Source organism: Perna viridis, chromosome 12 (assembly GCF_037379345.1).
Source record: "Perna viridis isolate PV_CMFRI_1.1 ecotype Kerala chromosome 12, ASM3737934v1, whole genome shotgun sequence".
Lineage (NCBI taxonomy): Eukaryota > Metazoa > Mollusca > Bivalvia > Mytilida > Mytilidae > Perna > Perna viridis.
This window is the reverse complement of record NC_142456.1, coordinates 30,302,817-30,320,888: the sequence shown is the minus strand read 5'-3', so window position 1 is coordinate 30,320,888 and position 18,072 is coordinate 30,302,817. Positions and strand designations below refer to the sequence as shown.

Below are 18,072 nucleotides of genomic sequence, written 5' to 3'. Positions count from 1 at the left end.
AAATAAGCATAAATGCAGAAAATGTTGGTCACGGAAAATCTCGCGCACTTTGCAAACTGGCGAGAATAGGATTTTAACTTTCCAGCATGATTTTGGGACGAATGACAGAAGTCAGATTTGTCGTGAAAAGTTACTTGTAAGCCTTTCTTGTCTTCTTGCGTGGTATGTACCTTTATTTGAGTAATTTATTTGTTTGTTATAGTGTTTGTAATTTTGATTTGTGCTTTTTTTTTACCTTACCGACAACACATTTAAAAAACTAAAACTTTTCAACAAAAACGGTTTTTCTCTCAAATTTGTTATTGTGTCACCATGCCAACGGACGCTGCACGTTATAAATGAGTAGGAAAGGAATTTCCCCATGTTACATAAATTATTTCGTCTCGAATTGCATGCCGAAAAAAACTTTTAGCAGACGACTTTTTCTTCTGGTCCAAGACCATACAGGTGAAAACAGGTAAACATATAGTAATTGACGAATTATACCTGATTACCCATTTTTCTTAATTCTGTTATTCAATTAATTGATATATCATACTGTTGTTTAGTATTTAATATAGTAGGAGGTAGGGCTATAAAAGGCTTATTATTGATTCAATTGCAGCTAATTAAATTAATTACATTAATTAATTGCTTGGTTAATTTTTTATGTTTTGCTTTTAAATATTAATTGTACATGCCAATAATAAGTGTTTTTTTCTTAATTTGGTGTAGGACATGTGAATCATCATAGGCTTATAGTTAATACTTTATGCATAAGTTGAAAAACCAATATAGATATATATATACATTAAAATGCCCTTGTTGGTTAGTTTATATCATTAAAAAATGTTTTTTTTTGCTTAGAATTAAGCTATGAACTCGGATAAGATTATAAAAATAAAATTTTCAAGTTGTTAATTGCACCCATTAAAAAAATAACTATCTGATTGGTGTACATATATACGTGTACATGAATGGAGAGAATTGGGATAGTAGGAAAAGAAATGTCAGAAAATGCCATGAATCTAAATGTAAATATAGCAAAAACTTTGCTTAACTAACAAAAATCTATGTTACATACAGAGATCACTTTTAAAGTGTCAATACATTTGTATATGTCAGGGGAGATCCAGATACTTTGAAAAAGTAGGGCCAAAATTAAAATTAAGTTTGTTTCCCTTTACCCTACCAACCCATAAAAATGGCCTTATCCAAATAAATTATTGGCATTCTCTGACAAGATTTTTAAAAAAAATCAAAGCAACATTTTTCACTTCTTCGTTCATGGATGTTACAGGATCAGATGGATGTTACAGTATCAGATGAACTTTGGGGGCAAAATATTTCCCTACCTACTTACCCAAAGCCAGGAGATAGGGTCAGATAAGGGGAAACAAATATTATTTTAAGTATGGCCTGGGATGTGATTTCTGCAAATATTGGCTAATTTTTGCCAAAATATTACTTAAAATTAACAAAAGTTTCCTTAAAAAAAGGGTGGATCTGCAACTGCATGTAATGTTTTAAATCCCCCAAAGAATTTAAATGACCTTTAGATGAGAATTGATCTGATTAGTCATAAGAACAGTATTCCTAATTGAAGACGGTAAAAGCATTTTGAAAATAAACAATCTTGTATTTTTTTACCTCTAGACTTCATTCAAGTAAGCTTTTGTTTTTATCCCAAAACTGTCAATGCAAAATTTCAACTGATATAACCACCTTTTTTTGGGGGAACAAATTCTGAAAAAAATGTGGTTCAAGAAACAGTCTGATGAAACCTTTATTCTTTATTTAAATAGCAGTAGAAGGTAGCTATTAACTAAATTATAGTTGAGCTTGAATGTGGCCAATGAAATTTTGAGGATGGCCTATTCTAATACATTTGATATTAGCCATGGCACTTGACTATGCCATGGTTTCTGTGACAGTGTTGAAATGCATATTTTCTACTACAGCTAACACAGTTATTACATGTATATGCTGCTCCAAATCAGGAACTGAAGAACCTTTCTCTTTTTAGCACATCCTATTCAAGCATTTTTTTTTTTGCAAGAAAGAAAATACTTTTAAACTCAATACTTTTACATTATAGCCAATGGCCTTTTAAGTTTTATAGATATTTTCACTAAAAGGTAAATAGTTCTTCAGGTATTATAACATGTTTACTATTACACTCAATTAAAGATTTATTCAAAAATTTATTGATTGACAAGCATAGTCTTGTATAGAAATAGTGTTACCATGGAAACTTGTAATCATAAGTCAGATATAACGGGTTTAGTCATGAAAAAATGTCCCAGGTAGAAATGCAAATATATACCCAATATGTATAGCAACTCTGTCATTTGTTTTTAATGCTTCATACAGGTAATTTATTTAACCATTGACTGTTTAAATTACCATGGTAACAAGATAGCTTTTGTTTTGGGACATGAAAATTTAAAGATTAACCATAATGAAAAATTGGCTTGATCCCAAGTGTGAAATAAACCACTTTTTCTATGGAATATAATATCAAACCTACTTTTTAAATTTTTAAGAAGTTTAATGCTAGGAAGGAAAGAATTTATGAAATGGAATTTAAAAATAATGAAAGTGTAGATTTATAACTATTTTACTAGACTTATTGTCAAGATGAAAATGTGGGACTTTTCTCTAGAAAAACAAAGTTTGAATGGATTTTAAACTGAATATGAACATTATATATATATGTTTAACTAATATGATTCTAAAGTGTATACATATATAGAAGTGGGTTTACCATATAGTTTCAGTTGCCTTTGGTAACTGGAATATTAAAAGGTAAGACTTCAATATCTCAATAGAATTTATGCTTCAATTCAAAAGCTTGCAACCTAAGCCATTGAAATTTGCTTTGTATTCTCATTTTTTGGGGTCTTTTTCTAATCTTCTTATCTATAATATAAAGACAAAGAAGAAATAGATAGACTTGTTGGTATGTCTGTCTGTCTGTCTGTCAGTTCAGTTCTGGAATTTGTAAAAAAAATAATTTAATTGCTTTTAAGCCTCCTTTATCTGACTCCCTTAGTATTTTCTGTTTCAAAATTTTGTATAACATGGCAACTTTACCAGTCCTTGAATTGATACAATCATATTTTCTCCACCTGTGTATTCAAACAATCAAACAACTTGACTTATCCAATTTAGTTTTTTGCACATATTTGCATTTGGTAATTCTTGTTGTATCATATCTTGTACATACATGTATGACATTCTTTACAAACAAATTTGATAAATAACAGCATTGTGAAAATTGGAAATGGGTAGACATTAGCAAATTATTAGTATAACACCATGAGTACATCTTTATATACATCACCATATCAACAAAAACTATTCAAAAGAGCTGTTAAAAACAATTTTATATTTACAACATCAAGAGTAATAACCTCCTTTCATTTAAATTGCTCAAATAATTTTTTTGCAGCTGTTTCTAAGATTGTTACATAAATATTTGTTATACATTTTGTATTTCAAAAACTGAAAATTTCAGGCTTTTATCAGTTTTTGATAAAAGTATGGGTCAATCAACATATCAACTGGCAAAAGAAGTTGCCATATCTGTTACTCTGTTTTAATTCTTTGGTTAAAAATTTCTTATAAATTACAAAATTTGCTACCTTTGTTAAAATAATTCTTTTACTGATGGCCTTAAGAGCAAGCACCTTCAGGTTACTTTTTTAGTTATCTCCCCTTATGAAATACTTTTTCACAAAATTTGAGAGTTTTCTTAAGTAGCAATATTTGATGTTGCTTAATTGGACTTCCTTAGGAAGTTGTTTAAGTTTAAAACACTAAAAACTTACTTCCTGTCCTTAAAACAAACTTTAAAATTCCATAAATCTGAGTATTTAGTCACAAATTGTGGCTAACACAATGCAGTATCACTTAACAATTATTTCTGATTCCTTTTATTTCAAGGAATTAACTTCTTGAACTTTACTACCCCTTGTGATGAAGGTAATGATAATGTTAGTAATAGGCACATGTATGTAAACCACAATAAAGAGTGCCGGTACATGTATCTTATGATTAAAAAGTTAAGACATATATGATTAATGTTAGCAATGAACTTATTTCATCATTAGTAATTTTTTTACATTTTTAAAATCACTCCTCATGGATTAGATTTTTAGATTTTGTATTTTCTCTACTTTAAGCATGTCATTTGGTCATTTCAGTTAATAATGTTAAACCAACAGATATTCGTACCATGGATTTGAATAATTGGTGCTCTGAGGTCCAGGATCCTCAATTTTTTACCTAGGGCCTTTTATAAATCATTTAACAGTTTTGAGATCTTCAAACCTATTCATTGGCATTTTATGGGGGACTTATGGTTTTCCTGAAGTAGATCATTCAGTTGAAACTGGGACTAGAACTGGAACTTTTCACTGTGGATAGTAACAAAAAAATGGACAGTCCTCAAACAGTGACAATTATTTGGGATATCTGATATTAATGTGTTCAGTTTGAGACCTAACTTGAAGGAAGATATAGAAATATGATTGCATTTTAATTTACAGTAATAACTCAAAAAATATTTGAATATAATCAGGACTTAAATTACTTAATTAAGCTTTTGGATACCTCTGAAATTTTAAATGCATTAGAATACAAATAAAATGACCACATTCTTGATTGTCCAAAGCAAACGTTTCCTGCATCTCAGATATCAAACAATTGATATGCGTTGATCTCTAAAGAGATGATTATTATTGGATAGAAAATGTTGGGTTCTATGCCAAAAAAAGGAAAATTGAGGAATCGACAATATTTTCAATATTTCAAATTAGTATATTTGATTGGTAAGGCAGGTGTATCATGGAATTGAAATTTATCCAATACCATACAAATAGGTTGGTTTACGATAAAAACAAGAATTTTGCTAGCTAATTGATTTTTGTTAGAAAATCTTTGTTAGGACAATTTGATTGTTATAGTAACTCCAATCCATACCATGCCTCTCACCAATAGAATCAAGCGTTGCCATGACAATTCCCAAAATTATTATAGGAACCCACAGGTGCAAAAGTTACCTGAAATTAGAAATTCCTTAGAAGTTTCCTACTTAGCATATTGTAAAAAGGTGAATTTTTTCGGAGATATTGGACAACTTACTTTTTACACCTGAATCAGGTAATTCACATTGATTATTAATTCTTTGAAGCACTTTTTTAAATTGAATAATTAGTTAACAGGTTATTTCTCGTTAACATAATAAGAGACTTGACGAAAATCAATTACTCGAAGGAAATAGAGAGAAATATGTTAAGAGCTGGTGCTCTAGGCTTTGGTTGATTGGTAATTTGTAGAAACTGTCAGGATTATTGTCACAACCATTTAGCTTCTGAATATTTATGTTGCAACAAGATTTAGAAATACAAAATCCATTTAACATAATCTTGACAAAAGATTCAAGATTCCTGAAAAAAATATAAGAGAAAGAAATTTGGTCATGTTTTGTACCATCTTTTTCATGCTCACTTATCAAGTTACATGCATCTTACAGTCAGATACATGTAGCTAGTAGTTTGTAGACCTATATACTGGTACTTTAGCATCCATATTCTGTACTCATTTTAACTGTTCAAAAACTGACCCCACTTCCCATTTCAATCTCTACATTATGCCCTTAGCTCTACTGCTTTGGGCATGTTAGTTGCTTGATGCGATATCATTAACCATCAAAATTGTAAAAAACACATACGGTATATTATGAAAAAAATTCCATAGTCACTATACTTAACATAGTCAAATAAAATGATTGTATGTTGGGCCTATATCTCTATAAAGGCTTCAAAGTTTTAATGTAACAATTTTATCTAACATTAAAAGTATTACTATGATAATATAATTTTTATTTTGTAAGATGATATGTAGAACTTTTGTAAAGAACTGATTGTTTTTCCAAGAATTTCTGCAAACTTTCAAGGTCTCATTTAACTGTGAGTTAAGAGGAACTAGTAAAAGGGTTTGTACTTAGCAAATTTTCTTTTTCGCAGCATTCTTGGAAAATACAGTCATTGTACCCCCTATAACAAGCAGGCATACATGTTCATGTGGATCTCCAACATTATTGGGGAGACTCCAACAAAATCAATGGAATATAACTCCCTCATGTAAATTATTTGGAGGTTTTTGGTTAAAATTACCCACATTATGGGGGAGACTGCACTAAATCAATAGAAAATAACTCCCACATGTAAATTATTGGGAGGTTTTTGGTTAAAATTGCCCACATTATGGGGGAGACTCCTGCAAAATCAATAGAAAATAACTCCCACATGTAAATTATTGGGAGGTTTTTGGTTAACATTACCCACATTATGGGGGAGACTGCACTAAATCAATGGAAAATAACTCCCACTTGTAAATTATTGGGAGGTTTTTGGTTAAAATTGCCCACATTATGGGGGAGACTCCTGCAAAATCAATGGAAAATAACTCCAATGTCAATGAAGAATTTAGGAAAATTTAGAAAATCCACTTGAAATGTCAGATTTGTGTGAGGTTTTTTTTGGTGAAAATCACAGTATTTTCTGTGAAAAGTACAAATATATCAATTTTTACATAAAAAAATGCTTTTATGTAAAAGTGAGTCACATGAGACCGTGTCATTGGGGATGGGGGAGGAAGAATTTCCCATATGAACTGTTCCAAATGTTAACTGGTATAATATGAGGTGTATACTAATCATGGTGTCTTTTTTCATTTGAATCCAAATTCACTTGGAGTATTAAGGTTTTTCTTCTGCTAGTGATTTTACATCTTTAAACCAATATCTAGTTTCTGTGATGTATGGTCAAATATAAGGAGAACAGGTTTGGTAAGAAAGACAACAACTCTACCGGGATAAAAGTGTCAGCCCAAAGCCACCCATTTGTCTTCATTGAACAACGAGGAACCCCTCACACCACAGGGCAGGTTGCAACTGGCCCCAAACCATCATCATATATAGGTACAGCAAAATAGTTGCCTTTTATACTCAAGTAACATAAAAAATAAACTAAAGGTGAAAACATAAGACATACAGAGGCTAGAAACTCCTGATTTGGGACAGGCACAATGTAAAAACTGCCTTCACCAATATGTTTATATCCTGTAAATACTAAAATTACTATACAGATTCATTGATTATGGTGAAAGAAGTTTAATGGTACTTGCACAAAAATGGCTTCTTAAGTAAGCATAAATAAGCATACATTTTCATAGAGCACAGTATTTTTCATCTAGGATTAACAAGATCTAATTTAACAAAACACTCTGCATTCAAAGAGTCCACCAGAGGCCAGGTTTTGGAATATTTTTTTTATTCTTTGCCACTTAGTTACCATTCTGCTTGTTGGGTCTGATTATCATGTCTTTGTCTTAGAACACAAGATAAATTTGATATTATCCATTTATTTTTTCTATTTTTCTGTTAGATTGAGTATTTTCATCATTCCGTTTCATGTTCATATTGCAGTTTTGTTCCTGGTGTTTGATATCAATTTCTGGCAACATGTTGAACAAAAACATTTCCCACACTCTCAGCAAAGTCAAATTGTAAATCAGTATTTTATTAGTCATGTTACCAAATTATAAAACTGAAAAAAAATTATTGACACTGACAAAATTTTGACATTTTTGGGTGATTTGTCATGTAGGGTCATATAACTTTCCAAATGCGTACTTAACTATACAATTTTATTTTTGTCAATTTTATCTAAATTGATATACTGTGTAATCTGTTGTAAATTGTACCAAAATTTGCAGTGTCGTCAAGGTGAGTGTACTGATATTATAGAGAGTCGGACTATCTTAGTACTTATTGCTTTAGATAGGTAAACTTTGAGTTTTTGTAAACGTGGATTTTGTGGATTTCGCCAGTAGATGAAGTACCTTATGTGGTAGGTGTATCTACTTCGCTTAAAATCTTAACATATATGTATTAAATTTAGAGCATTTTGTATATTTTTTTCATATCGTAAGATTATGTATGTATGTGTACTGATAACTGCAAGTAAAGTTTGAAGCACATATCAGTTTTTTTATTCTGTTCAAGTACTTAATCATTATAGTGTAATGTTAGTAATGTTTCATAGCATGATGAAATTTGAAACCATATTTTCTTTATTTCAAATTCTGATTTTTAGCAAATAATAAGGTAATTATGGAATGAAGTTGGTGAACTTGACCCTGACCTTACAAAAGTCATGTTCCATGGTCTTATACCTTAACTTAAGGACTGAAAAAAAGAAAATAATCATATTATTAGTGACAACTTAGTTTGTCCTTTCAATTTTAGATGATACTTCTTCATTAAAACTTCAAAATTTCAAAAACTTCTCTTCTTCTAGATAATTTTTCTTATTTCAGTAACTGAAATCAATTACTTCAAGCTATCTTGTTTTAACTTATTTATGATAGGAAAAGTAAGCAGGGTCTTACGAGCATGTATGTATTGTATATTTAGGTAGATTTTAAGTGAACTTGTTTTTGAGAGAAGGAAGTGTTTTAATAAACTGGTATACATACATTGTATACTTCAGATTTTTTCAAAATTTAGACTAAATGAAATTATGTAAAATAAAATCAGTCCTGAGGGTGATAGGTAATAACATTGTGACTGACGAAGTTAAGATAAAATGTCCTACTAACTGACTGTTTGGGGAGGGGGACATATGAATTTACCCCTGTTTGTCTGTGCATCCATCTGTTTGTTTGGAAAGGGGGACAAGATTTGTGTAGATATCTCTTCCTACAGTTTTTGAGCCACCAAATGTTTGGACCCATAGGAGTTTAAGCCAATGTTTGGTGACTGTCTTTATGCCTTGTTGTCCATTGAAGTTTTACAAAAACCTTTTCTTCTGAAAAAATGGAGCTACTGTTTCTCATGTTTGTCATAATCATATTTGACATATGAAGTTTCAAAACTATATCAGTCATGTTTGTAATTTATACAAAAAGGTTGCCATAACTGTTAATAAAATGTAGAATGATTCGGAAGACAACTCATTGTAGGTGTTATTGCCCTTTTTTTCTGCCATATTTAATGCATTTGCATTTTTTTTTTGTTACACATATCTCAAAAACAAAATGATGGAATGGTACTGTATACTGTATACAGTATCATATGCCAACTTTTCAGGTAGTTCAAACATCAGCCTATCAGATAATACATGAAATTTTATAAAATCATTAGTGCTTCAATTTAAACCACAAGACCAAAGTTTTATGTTAACACAGTTAAGGAATTATTGCCCCTTTTTGTCAATGTCAACAACTTTCACACACAGTAAGCAGGTACCTGGTAAATTTTGCAGGATGAGTTATGATATATAATAATATCATGTCAAAATTAAACCAAAAGGCCATTATAGAATTTTTATTCTCACTAGTTAAGGTAAACATATGAGCCTCAGGTGGGCATTTCAGACTCATTTGTGCCTTTTAAATTTTGCATTAAAATTGTGTATACAACACTGATGGGTCACTTATGTAATGAAAGACAATTTTATTGACCATTTTGAAATTTGAATACATATTTTGTACATTGCACCATCCAGTTAAGTTCTTGGTATAATGTAGTTGTTTTAAATGAGAATTTTTATGTTGCAAATGATTTTAAATTGAAGCATAATACTATTGTGTACCACTATAAGCCAACTGTATGAATTCTTTGATGAGAGTTTCTATAGACTCTAATTTTGACTTGGTTTCTTATGAAAACAGAAATTGTGCTAAAGTCAGACAATGGAGGAATAAAGGTCCCTTTTCTCACATTTTGATAACAAGATAAGATCTTCCAAAAGTTTTAAAGGGCTTTGATGAACCTTTCATAATTTGAAGCCCCACAGTTAGTGTTTAAAGCCTTAAGGGGGAGAAGTGGTTCATTTATATGACAAGAGGATTCATAAAAAATGCCTGCATGTGACTACAAGTATAAGTGCTAAAATTTCTTCAGAACTCTTTGTTTTGTCATCAACTTTTTTTGTCTATGATAATGCTTGAGATTTATTTTCAAAAGGGAGATGATTCACAAAGACTGTTTAATGTTTTCTACTAGGTTGGTAAGTCGTATCACTTGACAAAAGATTTAAGTGACATAATGAACAATTTAAAGTCTCATTACAAGGGATCAAAGTTCATTGAGGAAATAAATATAAACACTATATTACACCAAAATTGTTAAATTAATTTTGATAATTAGTTAATTTATGTTTACATCACAATAAATGTGACAATTTTGATGAAATGTCGTGTACACATTTGTCATTATAGTCTATTCATTCTGTTTTAATAATTACTAAACAATATCAGTTATATAAATGTCACAGAAATATGCAAATTATAAAAACGTTTCGTCTCATAATTATTCATAGGAACGATACCGTTTTTTGAGGTATTAATGGAAGATTAAAATTTTGTGAAAGATTTAAACATTGTGTGATTAAACTGTATTATTTGTGTATACTGGATTTTTCCAATGAAACTTTATGTGGTAAGGTTCTTTATTTGTAAAACTGTATATTTAGATATATGTACAGGCTACTATTAAATACCTTGACAATTATATCTGGACAAAAACCTGATCTAAGTTTTGGAAATTGTATACATAGCAGGTAAATTTTGATAGTTGTAGATTTATTATTAATCATTGTGAAATTGTTGAAAAATTTCAATTTTTTGGCTTTTTATATAACTTGTACTATTTAGGTTAAATAGTCATTAAGTCATGTTTGGGTGAGATCAGAAGATTTATATAAACTGTGATTTGGACTTGGGCATGAAGGGAAATTTCATTGTCTTATTTAACCTTGAAGATTTTATGTATGAAATATCATTCGATTTCATTTTAACTTTTGGGAAAATGTATATCATTTGTGAACTTAAATTTTGTTGTAAAATTCTCTGTCTATGCACTAAATGCATTTTGATAATAGTAAATGCTTATTTAGTAAGACATGTGAAAATAATATAGATGATATAACCCAATCTTAGTCCCTATTCATTTATTAATGAAGTAATGCTTAACCATTGACTATACCATTTTGAACAATTACAATCTTTCTATGGAAAGTGATGCCCCCCTCCTACTTCATTTGTTCTTTGTATGAAAATGCCTTTTGCATTATGAAGGGGTTAAAATTAGAAGTGGTCTGAAGTCAGGGTCTGCAATTTCTGAACCAGGACCTTTTAGTGTCTTTTTTCCTGAGTACTGGACCATCAGTTTCTTACACTGATATTTCATATTGAGGAGCTTTCATTTTCCCCAAATGGATGAAGAAATAGTCCTGAAACCATAACTCTTGAAAGCTAATGTGAACCCCTGCTTTTTGAGGTATTTTGTGAAGTCTTTTGAAAAGGAGCAGCAAATACCTAATAAGTCTTTTTCTCAATTCTGGAAACATAATAGTCATTCTTACTATGGGTATGGCTTCATTGTCAAAGTGCAATGATCATCCATGTTGGAACTAGCCAGTTTTATTATTACAAGCCACATTTTACAGCTGAAAACAGGAATCCATAATTTAATGCCCAATGTCAGATTAATTGGTTTCTACTTCAGTTATTTCTAGTCACATTGTAATTAATTAAGTGTTATGTGATGACATCTAGTGCTAGGCTATGCTATAACATTTATTGCTTTGTTTGGTCATTTAGACCCCATAAGTGTCAAAATTCTTGGAGAAAATATATTTTGAGGTCACAAGAAAATTTAAATTAACTTTCAAGAGTGAAAAGTCCAGGACTTTTTTGCATCCTAAATGAAAGGAAGATTCACTAGAAGAAAAAGAAGGTCCTCAATACAAGGGTAGACCCAAGACCTAAGTAGATGAGTTTCAATGGTCCTGAATCAGGGACCTTGGATCAGTTTTAATTTTAACCTCTGGGGTCTCAGGTCTGAAAGGTTACCTAAAATTGAACAATTTTTTTTTCTTCATTTAGTTACAGTCCTCACAACCTTAATTTAGTTGAGTGCAACTTAAGCTAAACACCTGCAGTACACTTGGAAAGATGAAGTTATCTGAAGGACCACTATATTTGCCTGAGTTTTCTCTAAATGATCAATATAACTTCTAATTGATCAGGATTTCCGATTCATTTCTCTATTACAAGTTGTTTCCAATAAGTTCTGTCTTTTCTCAATCAGAACTAAGAAGATTTAAACAAAAACAGTAAATGCCTGTTTTTCTCTTTATTAAAAATCTTTCTTTTGTGAATGGACATCAATAGGGCTTAAATAATTACTTTAAGATAAAAACTAAAGATTTCTACTCTCTGAATATGTCCCTTTAAGTATTTTTTTATGATTGTCACCTTTTGAAGGTTACCTTGTTTACTAGTTGTTAAGAAAGACAGAAATTTAAAGTTTTATAAAGAATATTTATCTATTGCTATGGTATTGATCATGTTTATACTCATTTTTCATATAAAGGGAAGACGCTAAATTTTAACGACTTTTTTTATCATATTTGGTAGGAGTGATTATGGAAAATTGGGTTAGAGTATTTTATTGACGTTTTCTGGTGAACATAAGTAAATTTGTAGAAAGTTTAAATAATTTTTATGACTCGGTAAGCAGAAATTCATTTACTTGAAAAATTTCATGTTTACTGACATAAAGGACCTATAGATACGTGGGAATTTTTTGTTTTGAAATTCTCTCAACTCTTTTAGACATTTAGAATTTAATAAATATTCATGTACAGTTTGTTGATGAAGTGAGTGGAATGATGCATATTTTATATATGTATATCTTCCATTTTTGATAAGTCAACTTTACAATTGGTGATTATAAATCATTATTGAAAAATTTGTAACTGAATCATCACCCAGGTTTTAAGTGTTGCACACATGTACGTGTGTAACATTCAATGTGTATTCTTAAAAAACAAAATGAGGTGAAATTGTACAAAAAGTTTGGAAGTTCAATTTGAAGTTCTGTTACTTTGAACAATGTCTATATAGAAAAATTTCATATTGTATTTTTCAGAAGATAGGGGGCCGCAGATTTTCTAACGAAGATAGCTGGGTCCAAAGCTGGAATAACATGGCAGCAACAAAAACTAAGCCAAGATCACTTGACGCCATCTGTGCCAAATTAAAAAGGATAAGTAATGATAGTCCCAGTCCAGAAACTGTGGCATTGTCTAAACTGACTTCCTTTGACAATGAAATTCCAGACCACAAGGAAAGTAATAACAATGTAGACATGCCAGGTTCACTTTATAACGGTAAGCGCTTGGAAGTGGACCAAAACGAAGATACCAACAGTAACTGTGATTCGCCATTAGACCTCAGGGAAAACCTGTCATGTGCCGTCCCATCTTCTAGTCGTAGGAAAAGAAAATCAGCTGTGCCAAGAAACATCAACCAGGTTCGAGATAGAATTGACCAGATTGATGATATTGACAATAAAGATGAACTTGCTGAATATACGCTCAATAATCAAAATACAGACTTTCCTCCAGAAAATGAATCAGATGAAGGTGAAAGTCTTGAATCTGAAATTGTTAACAATAAACCTGATCTTTCTAATGACAGTGCTGTTGGCATAGAAAATGGTAATGGAAACTCAATAGATGTTGCCACTGCTCTTGCTGCAGCCTCTGCGATACGTGAAACAAACCAACACTCATCTGCATCATCAACATCATTTTACAATAAGAAGCATTCTCGTAAAGCTTCAAACCCTAAATCTAGTCTCATAACCAATGCACCCCTCGATCTTTCCATGTCACGATCCTCAGGAAGCGAACACATTATAGATAGTGATGTTGAAGGACCAGAAGACCTTTCTTTCTCTGCTGAAAATCTATCAAAAACTGCTGATCATATTGATACTGCTGAAGACTTATCAAAACCTGCTGGAAATATTCATAAAAGTGCTGAAAATATGGTAAAAAGTCCAGATTCTTCTGGTCTGAAAGACTATGCAGAGAGTACAATGAATGAATTACTCCAGATGTATGGTTTTAGTGGGAACTCTGACGGCATGGCAAGACAGGCCCAACTCAGTAACTTTAACCCAAATCAACTTCTACAGAGTACTATGTCACAGGGCAAAGACATTGCTAAAGTTATCACCGCTGTCTCCCAGAAGAATGGTTTCACTAATATTGTCGACAGAAAGGGCATTTATTCCAACTTTGTCAACACTGCACATAAGTTACAGACAGATGGTAGGTTTTTTTTATAGTTTTGTTTGCTTTTTTGAAATAGTCAGGAAATGGTTATTGGTTTTTTTTTCTTGAAATAAGACTGCAGCTTACTTCAAAATTGTAAGTGTAAAGTTGATTGTAAGTTATGATATCACAGTGCTATTTTCTGTTGCGATGTTGTAACTTATCATCAACTTTTGTGAAATTGATGTCTGTACTTCTAGCTTGAAGCCTGAAGTCTAGCTTTAGTAAAATTTTATTTGGTCAAGTTAAAATGTGTGCATTTTTGTGTGCTGATCTTACTAAATTGTTGAAATTTTAGGTTAAAGATAGATCCTTCAATTTTTGTCCTGACTGTCATTTGGGTAAAAGCTATTAATTGTGAAGTGAGAGTGATATTGATGGTCCACTGAGATGGTTTTCAATAAATTCCAGTGTACTTTTTCTCTAATTTATGGCATGGTCTTAGAACTTCACTTAAAAATGCTAAACTTTGCATTTATTATATTTTCTATTAATAATACAAAAGTGTTAGCATTGTCCATCCATTCTTCCTCTTTGAACAAAAGGGGACTTGAAGTCAACCCTCCCTCCCCCTCCCCCCCACTTTGTTAAAAAATTGATGCATAATTTTGTAAAATCTGGCTAACTTGTGAATAAGTAATATGATATGGAGATATAGCTTTAAAATCTCTTTATTTCTAATTAAAATATTGTCTTTTAAAACAAATAAGTGCAGTCTTACATGAGCGTTGGACTGTAAATCTTGATAGATCTATTAATTTATTTCTTTTATTCGTCTTTTAAAAAAAGTGCAATTTTGAAATAACACGAACCCTTTAAAAATGGTTATCAGATGTATTGAATTTATTCCATACATTATTGTTTGAACGAACTGGTAAATTAAATATTCATTATAAGATTTATACAGTATTTAACTGTTTTTCACATAAATGAATAGAGGATTAAGTTTAATAAACTACGATATCATGAGTCTATGGACCAACGAATGCTATAGTTACCGTCGCCAAACTTTAATCTATTTAAAAAGGTCAACCCTGTAAACTAAATACCTTAATTAGGTAATATATAGATCTATGTCCCCATAGCAACCACAACACAATATGTAAACTTTATTTTAAAATGTGTACACATATGATTAATTTAATGTTTTTAAATGCTATTGGAACCAGTAGGTTTTGATAAAAATTCCATTTTGCACAATTCCATAGTCACTGTTTTGTTAAAATATTTAAATATATATTTGTGAAATGAATTCATTATTGAGTTTTTTGGGAAACCATTCAAAAACCTTTTCAAAGATTCTTGAAACGTGTTATAAGGCATATATATTGATAAAAAGAATTACTAAATGATTTTGAAGACTTTAAACCTCTAGTAAAAAAATATTCCTAACTTCCTCGGTGATTTAACAATAAGGATTTAGACTTTGGTATAAGAAAATGGAACAAAAGGATTATTTTCATATTTTCAGTTTGTTATAAGTTATAATGTTTCCTTTTATAAGCCACAGTAGTTAGAGTTACCAGAGCAACTCTAAACACCCTTTGTTTGAATTTCAATATATTCTTTTAAGCTTTTTAAGTAAACTTAGTTATGGTCAAATAACTAAATGCAAAAAATGAGAACTTTCTTGTCATGTGTTAGGGAAAGTTTAATTTAAAAAACAAGTACTGCAGGATAGGTTTATTTCTTAAATATGAGAGAAAATAGGTATTTGGCATGAAACCAAAGTAAAAGTAAATGTTTAAAAATTGATTGAATTGAAATTCAATAAAATTTTTATTCTTGAATGTAAAACCCATGATAAAACACAAAAAGATCATATTTTGGAAGTTTTTAATAGTATTCAAATTTGTAACTAGTGTACAAAAATGCAATCTCACATACTATTCATAAGCCTTTTGTCCTTCAATTTATTGAAAAATACCTGATTTTGTAAATTCTTCCTACAAAGAAACTGTGTTTATGGTGAGATTGAGTCATAAAAAGAATAAAATGAAGTGGATATTTGTTGTAGAAATGTTGATACTGGGCATGGTTACATGAAAACTAAATTCTAGTATGTACTGGTTTGAGTCTCCATATAAACTAATCCCCTTATCATGTTCATTCTGTTTTAAACATTAAATTTGAACTTTTGAAGGCATTTTTGACATTAAGGGGAGATAACTTTCAAAATTCATTTGAAGAGCTTAAAGGGAAAGCATATTTGTTTACTGAAAATTTTATGCATCTTCTGTATGTTTTAGTTTGATTGTTCTTTTTTTATTTTGAATCATAGTTTTATTGTACTCATTCTGTTTTAAACTTTAGGAGGCAAATATCCGTTTCAATTTTTGACTTTAAAGGGAGATAACTTTCAAATTCATGTCTTAGTTTGATTGTTTTCATGTTTTTTTTTTTTAAGCTTCTTTTATCTTCTTCAAGCTATCTTAGTTAAAAGGCTAAATGAAAAAAATAATTTGAAACTACTGTATCAGGATTGTTTTTCTCAAGGGTTGAATAACCCTTTAGTTTTAACTTAGTTCTCATTACTTGACAAGGAAAAGGAATTTGTATCTTTTAAGTATTTTTAAGATCCAAATTTTGATATAAGAAATTCAAGAAGTCTGTTTAATATGTATTAAGTGAGAGGGACTTTTCTGTAGCCTTTGATATGAGTTAAAATAGAGAATTTATTCAAGTATCCACAGAGGGCAGGAAATGCCATATTCTAATTTTAGTTTTTTTTTTCAACACTTTTACTTAAATTTCATATTTTCTACAAGTACTTCACTAGCTTGTGAAATGTCATTTGAACCATTTTCAGTAATTATGATGAAAACGTACTCATAATTTTCCTGTTTTTCAAATCCTATAATTACATACTTGGGAACATGGTTAAAAAGTAGGGAATAATGTAGAAAAAAGTTACTGACTTATACTATATGCGTATATCTAGATATATCAGAAATTTGATCTCTGGAGTATGAGCCTGAATAAAGTAAAGATAAATTTGTGGAAATGCATAAATTTTTTCAGGTTTCACTGATGATATCATTTTTGTGTTAACCTATATTTTAAGACATTTAATAGGACTTTTAAAAGTCAAATTTTAGAAGTGTATAATGTTTCTCCAAAAGTGAATGTCACATAATCTGATAGAAAGGACAAAGATATTGAATAGCTTAAAAGTTTTAGAAATCGAGATTTGTCATTTTAAGAAGTGTATACTATTGTAAAAACCTAGTTTAAAGTTTATAGCTGATTAAGGTGATGAGGGTTTCTGGGACTTTCTTACTTTCTTGCTCAAGCAACATCTCTAACTTTAAATAGAAGCAAATTTTTTCCCAAATGACCTAAGTAATAGAAGAAGCGCTAATGAATGATAAAATCAGGGGTTCAAATTTATATTCAAGAGTGACAGGTCCTCTGAACTCTTAAAATCCATAATTAAAGGTCCACCAGGTGAAAGTGAAAGGTTCCAATAAAGTAGGAAAGGTTCAGGATCCTAGGTAAATAAATTTTAATGGTCCTTTGTCAGAAATTGAGGTTCTAGGACCATGGACCAGCATTATTTTAAACCCCTGAGAACTATCTCTCTCAATGAGGGTAAGAAAATTTCAGATGAATTAGAGTCTACGCGTAAATTCTGTCTGGTGGGTTTCATAAAAAAAATCACAATCTGAGATTTTCTTAAAGTCCGTCCTCAATTCAAACTTCAACCAATTCTCTATTGAAGGAAAATCTCAGTTTGAGATTTTTTATGAAACCCAGGCCAGGTCTATGTAGAATTTGGTTAAAATTACCTTTTTTTAAAGTGCCCTGTCAACTATGTTAAAATGGTTACTGACTTCATTGATAAGTATGTTAGTTTCTCAGCAGTGACTATGATCATTATTTTGAGAATGGC

The 18,072-nt window shown here is 30.5% G+C and overlaps 1 protein-coding gene across 6 annotated transcripts in view; it reads left to right on the top strand.

Annotated features, from left to right (window-relative positions):
* Positions 1–63: 63 nt before the first annotated feature.
* LOC148601981 (zinc finger protein castor homolog 1-like) overlaps positions 64–18,072 on the top strand; it is a 41,050-nt gene continuing 23,041 nt past the window's right edge. Inside the window, exons 1-2 of one of the 6 annotated variants that reach the window (XM_088554192.1) lie at positions 64–162; positions 12,989–14,177. In XM_088554192.1, coding sequence (XP_088410318.1) covers positions 13,046–14,177 — 1,132 coding nt within the window. In that variant the 5' untranslated portion in view covers positions 64–162; positions 12,989–13,045. Of the gene's footprint in view, positions 163–2,541; positions 2,788–7,695; positions 7,899–10,334; positions 10,493–10,534; positions 10,614–12,988; positions 14,178–18,072 lie in introns of those variants that run through there. The other 5 variants (XM_088554195.1, XM_088554196.1, XM_088554193.1 and 2 more) reach the window with 5 other exon arrangements.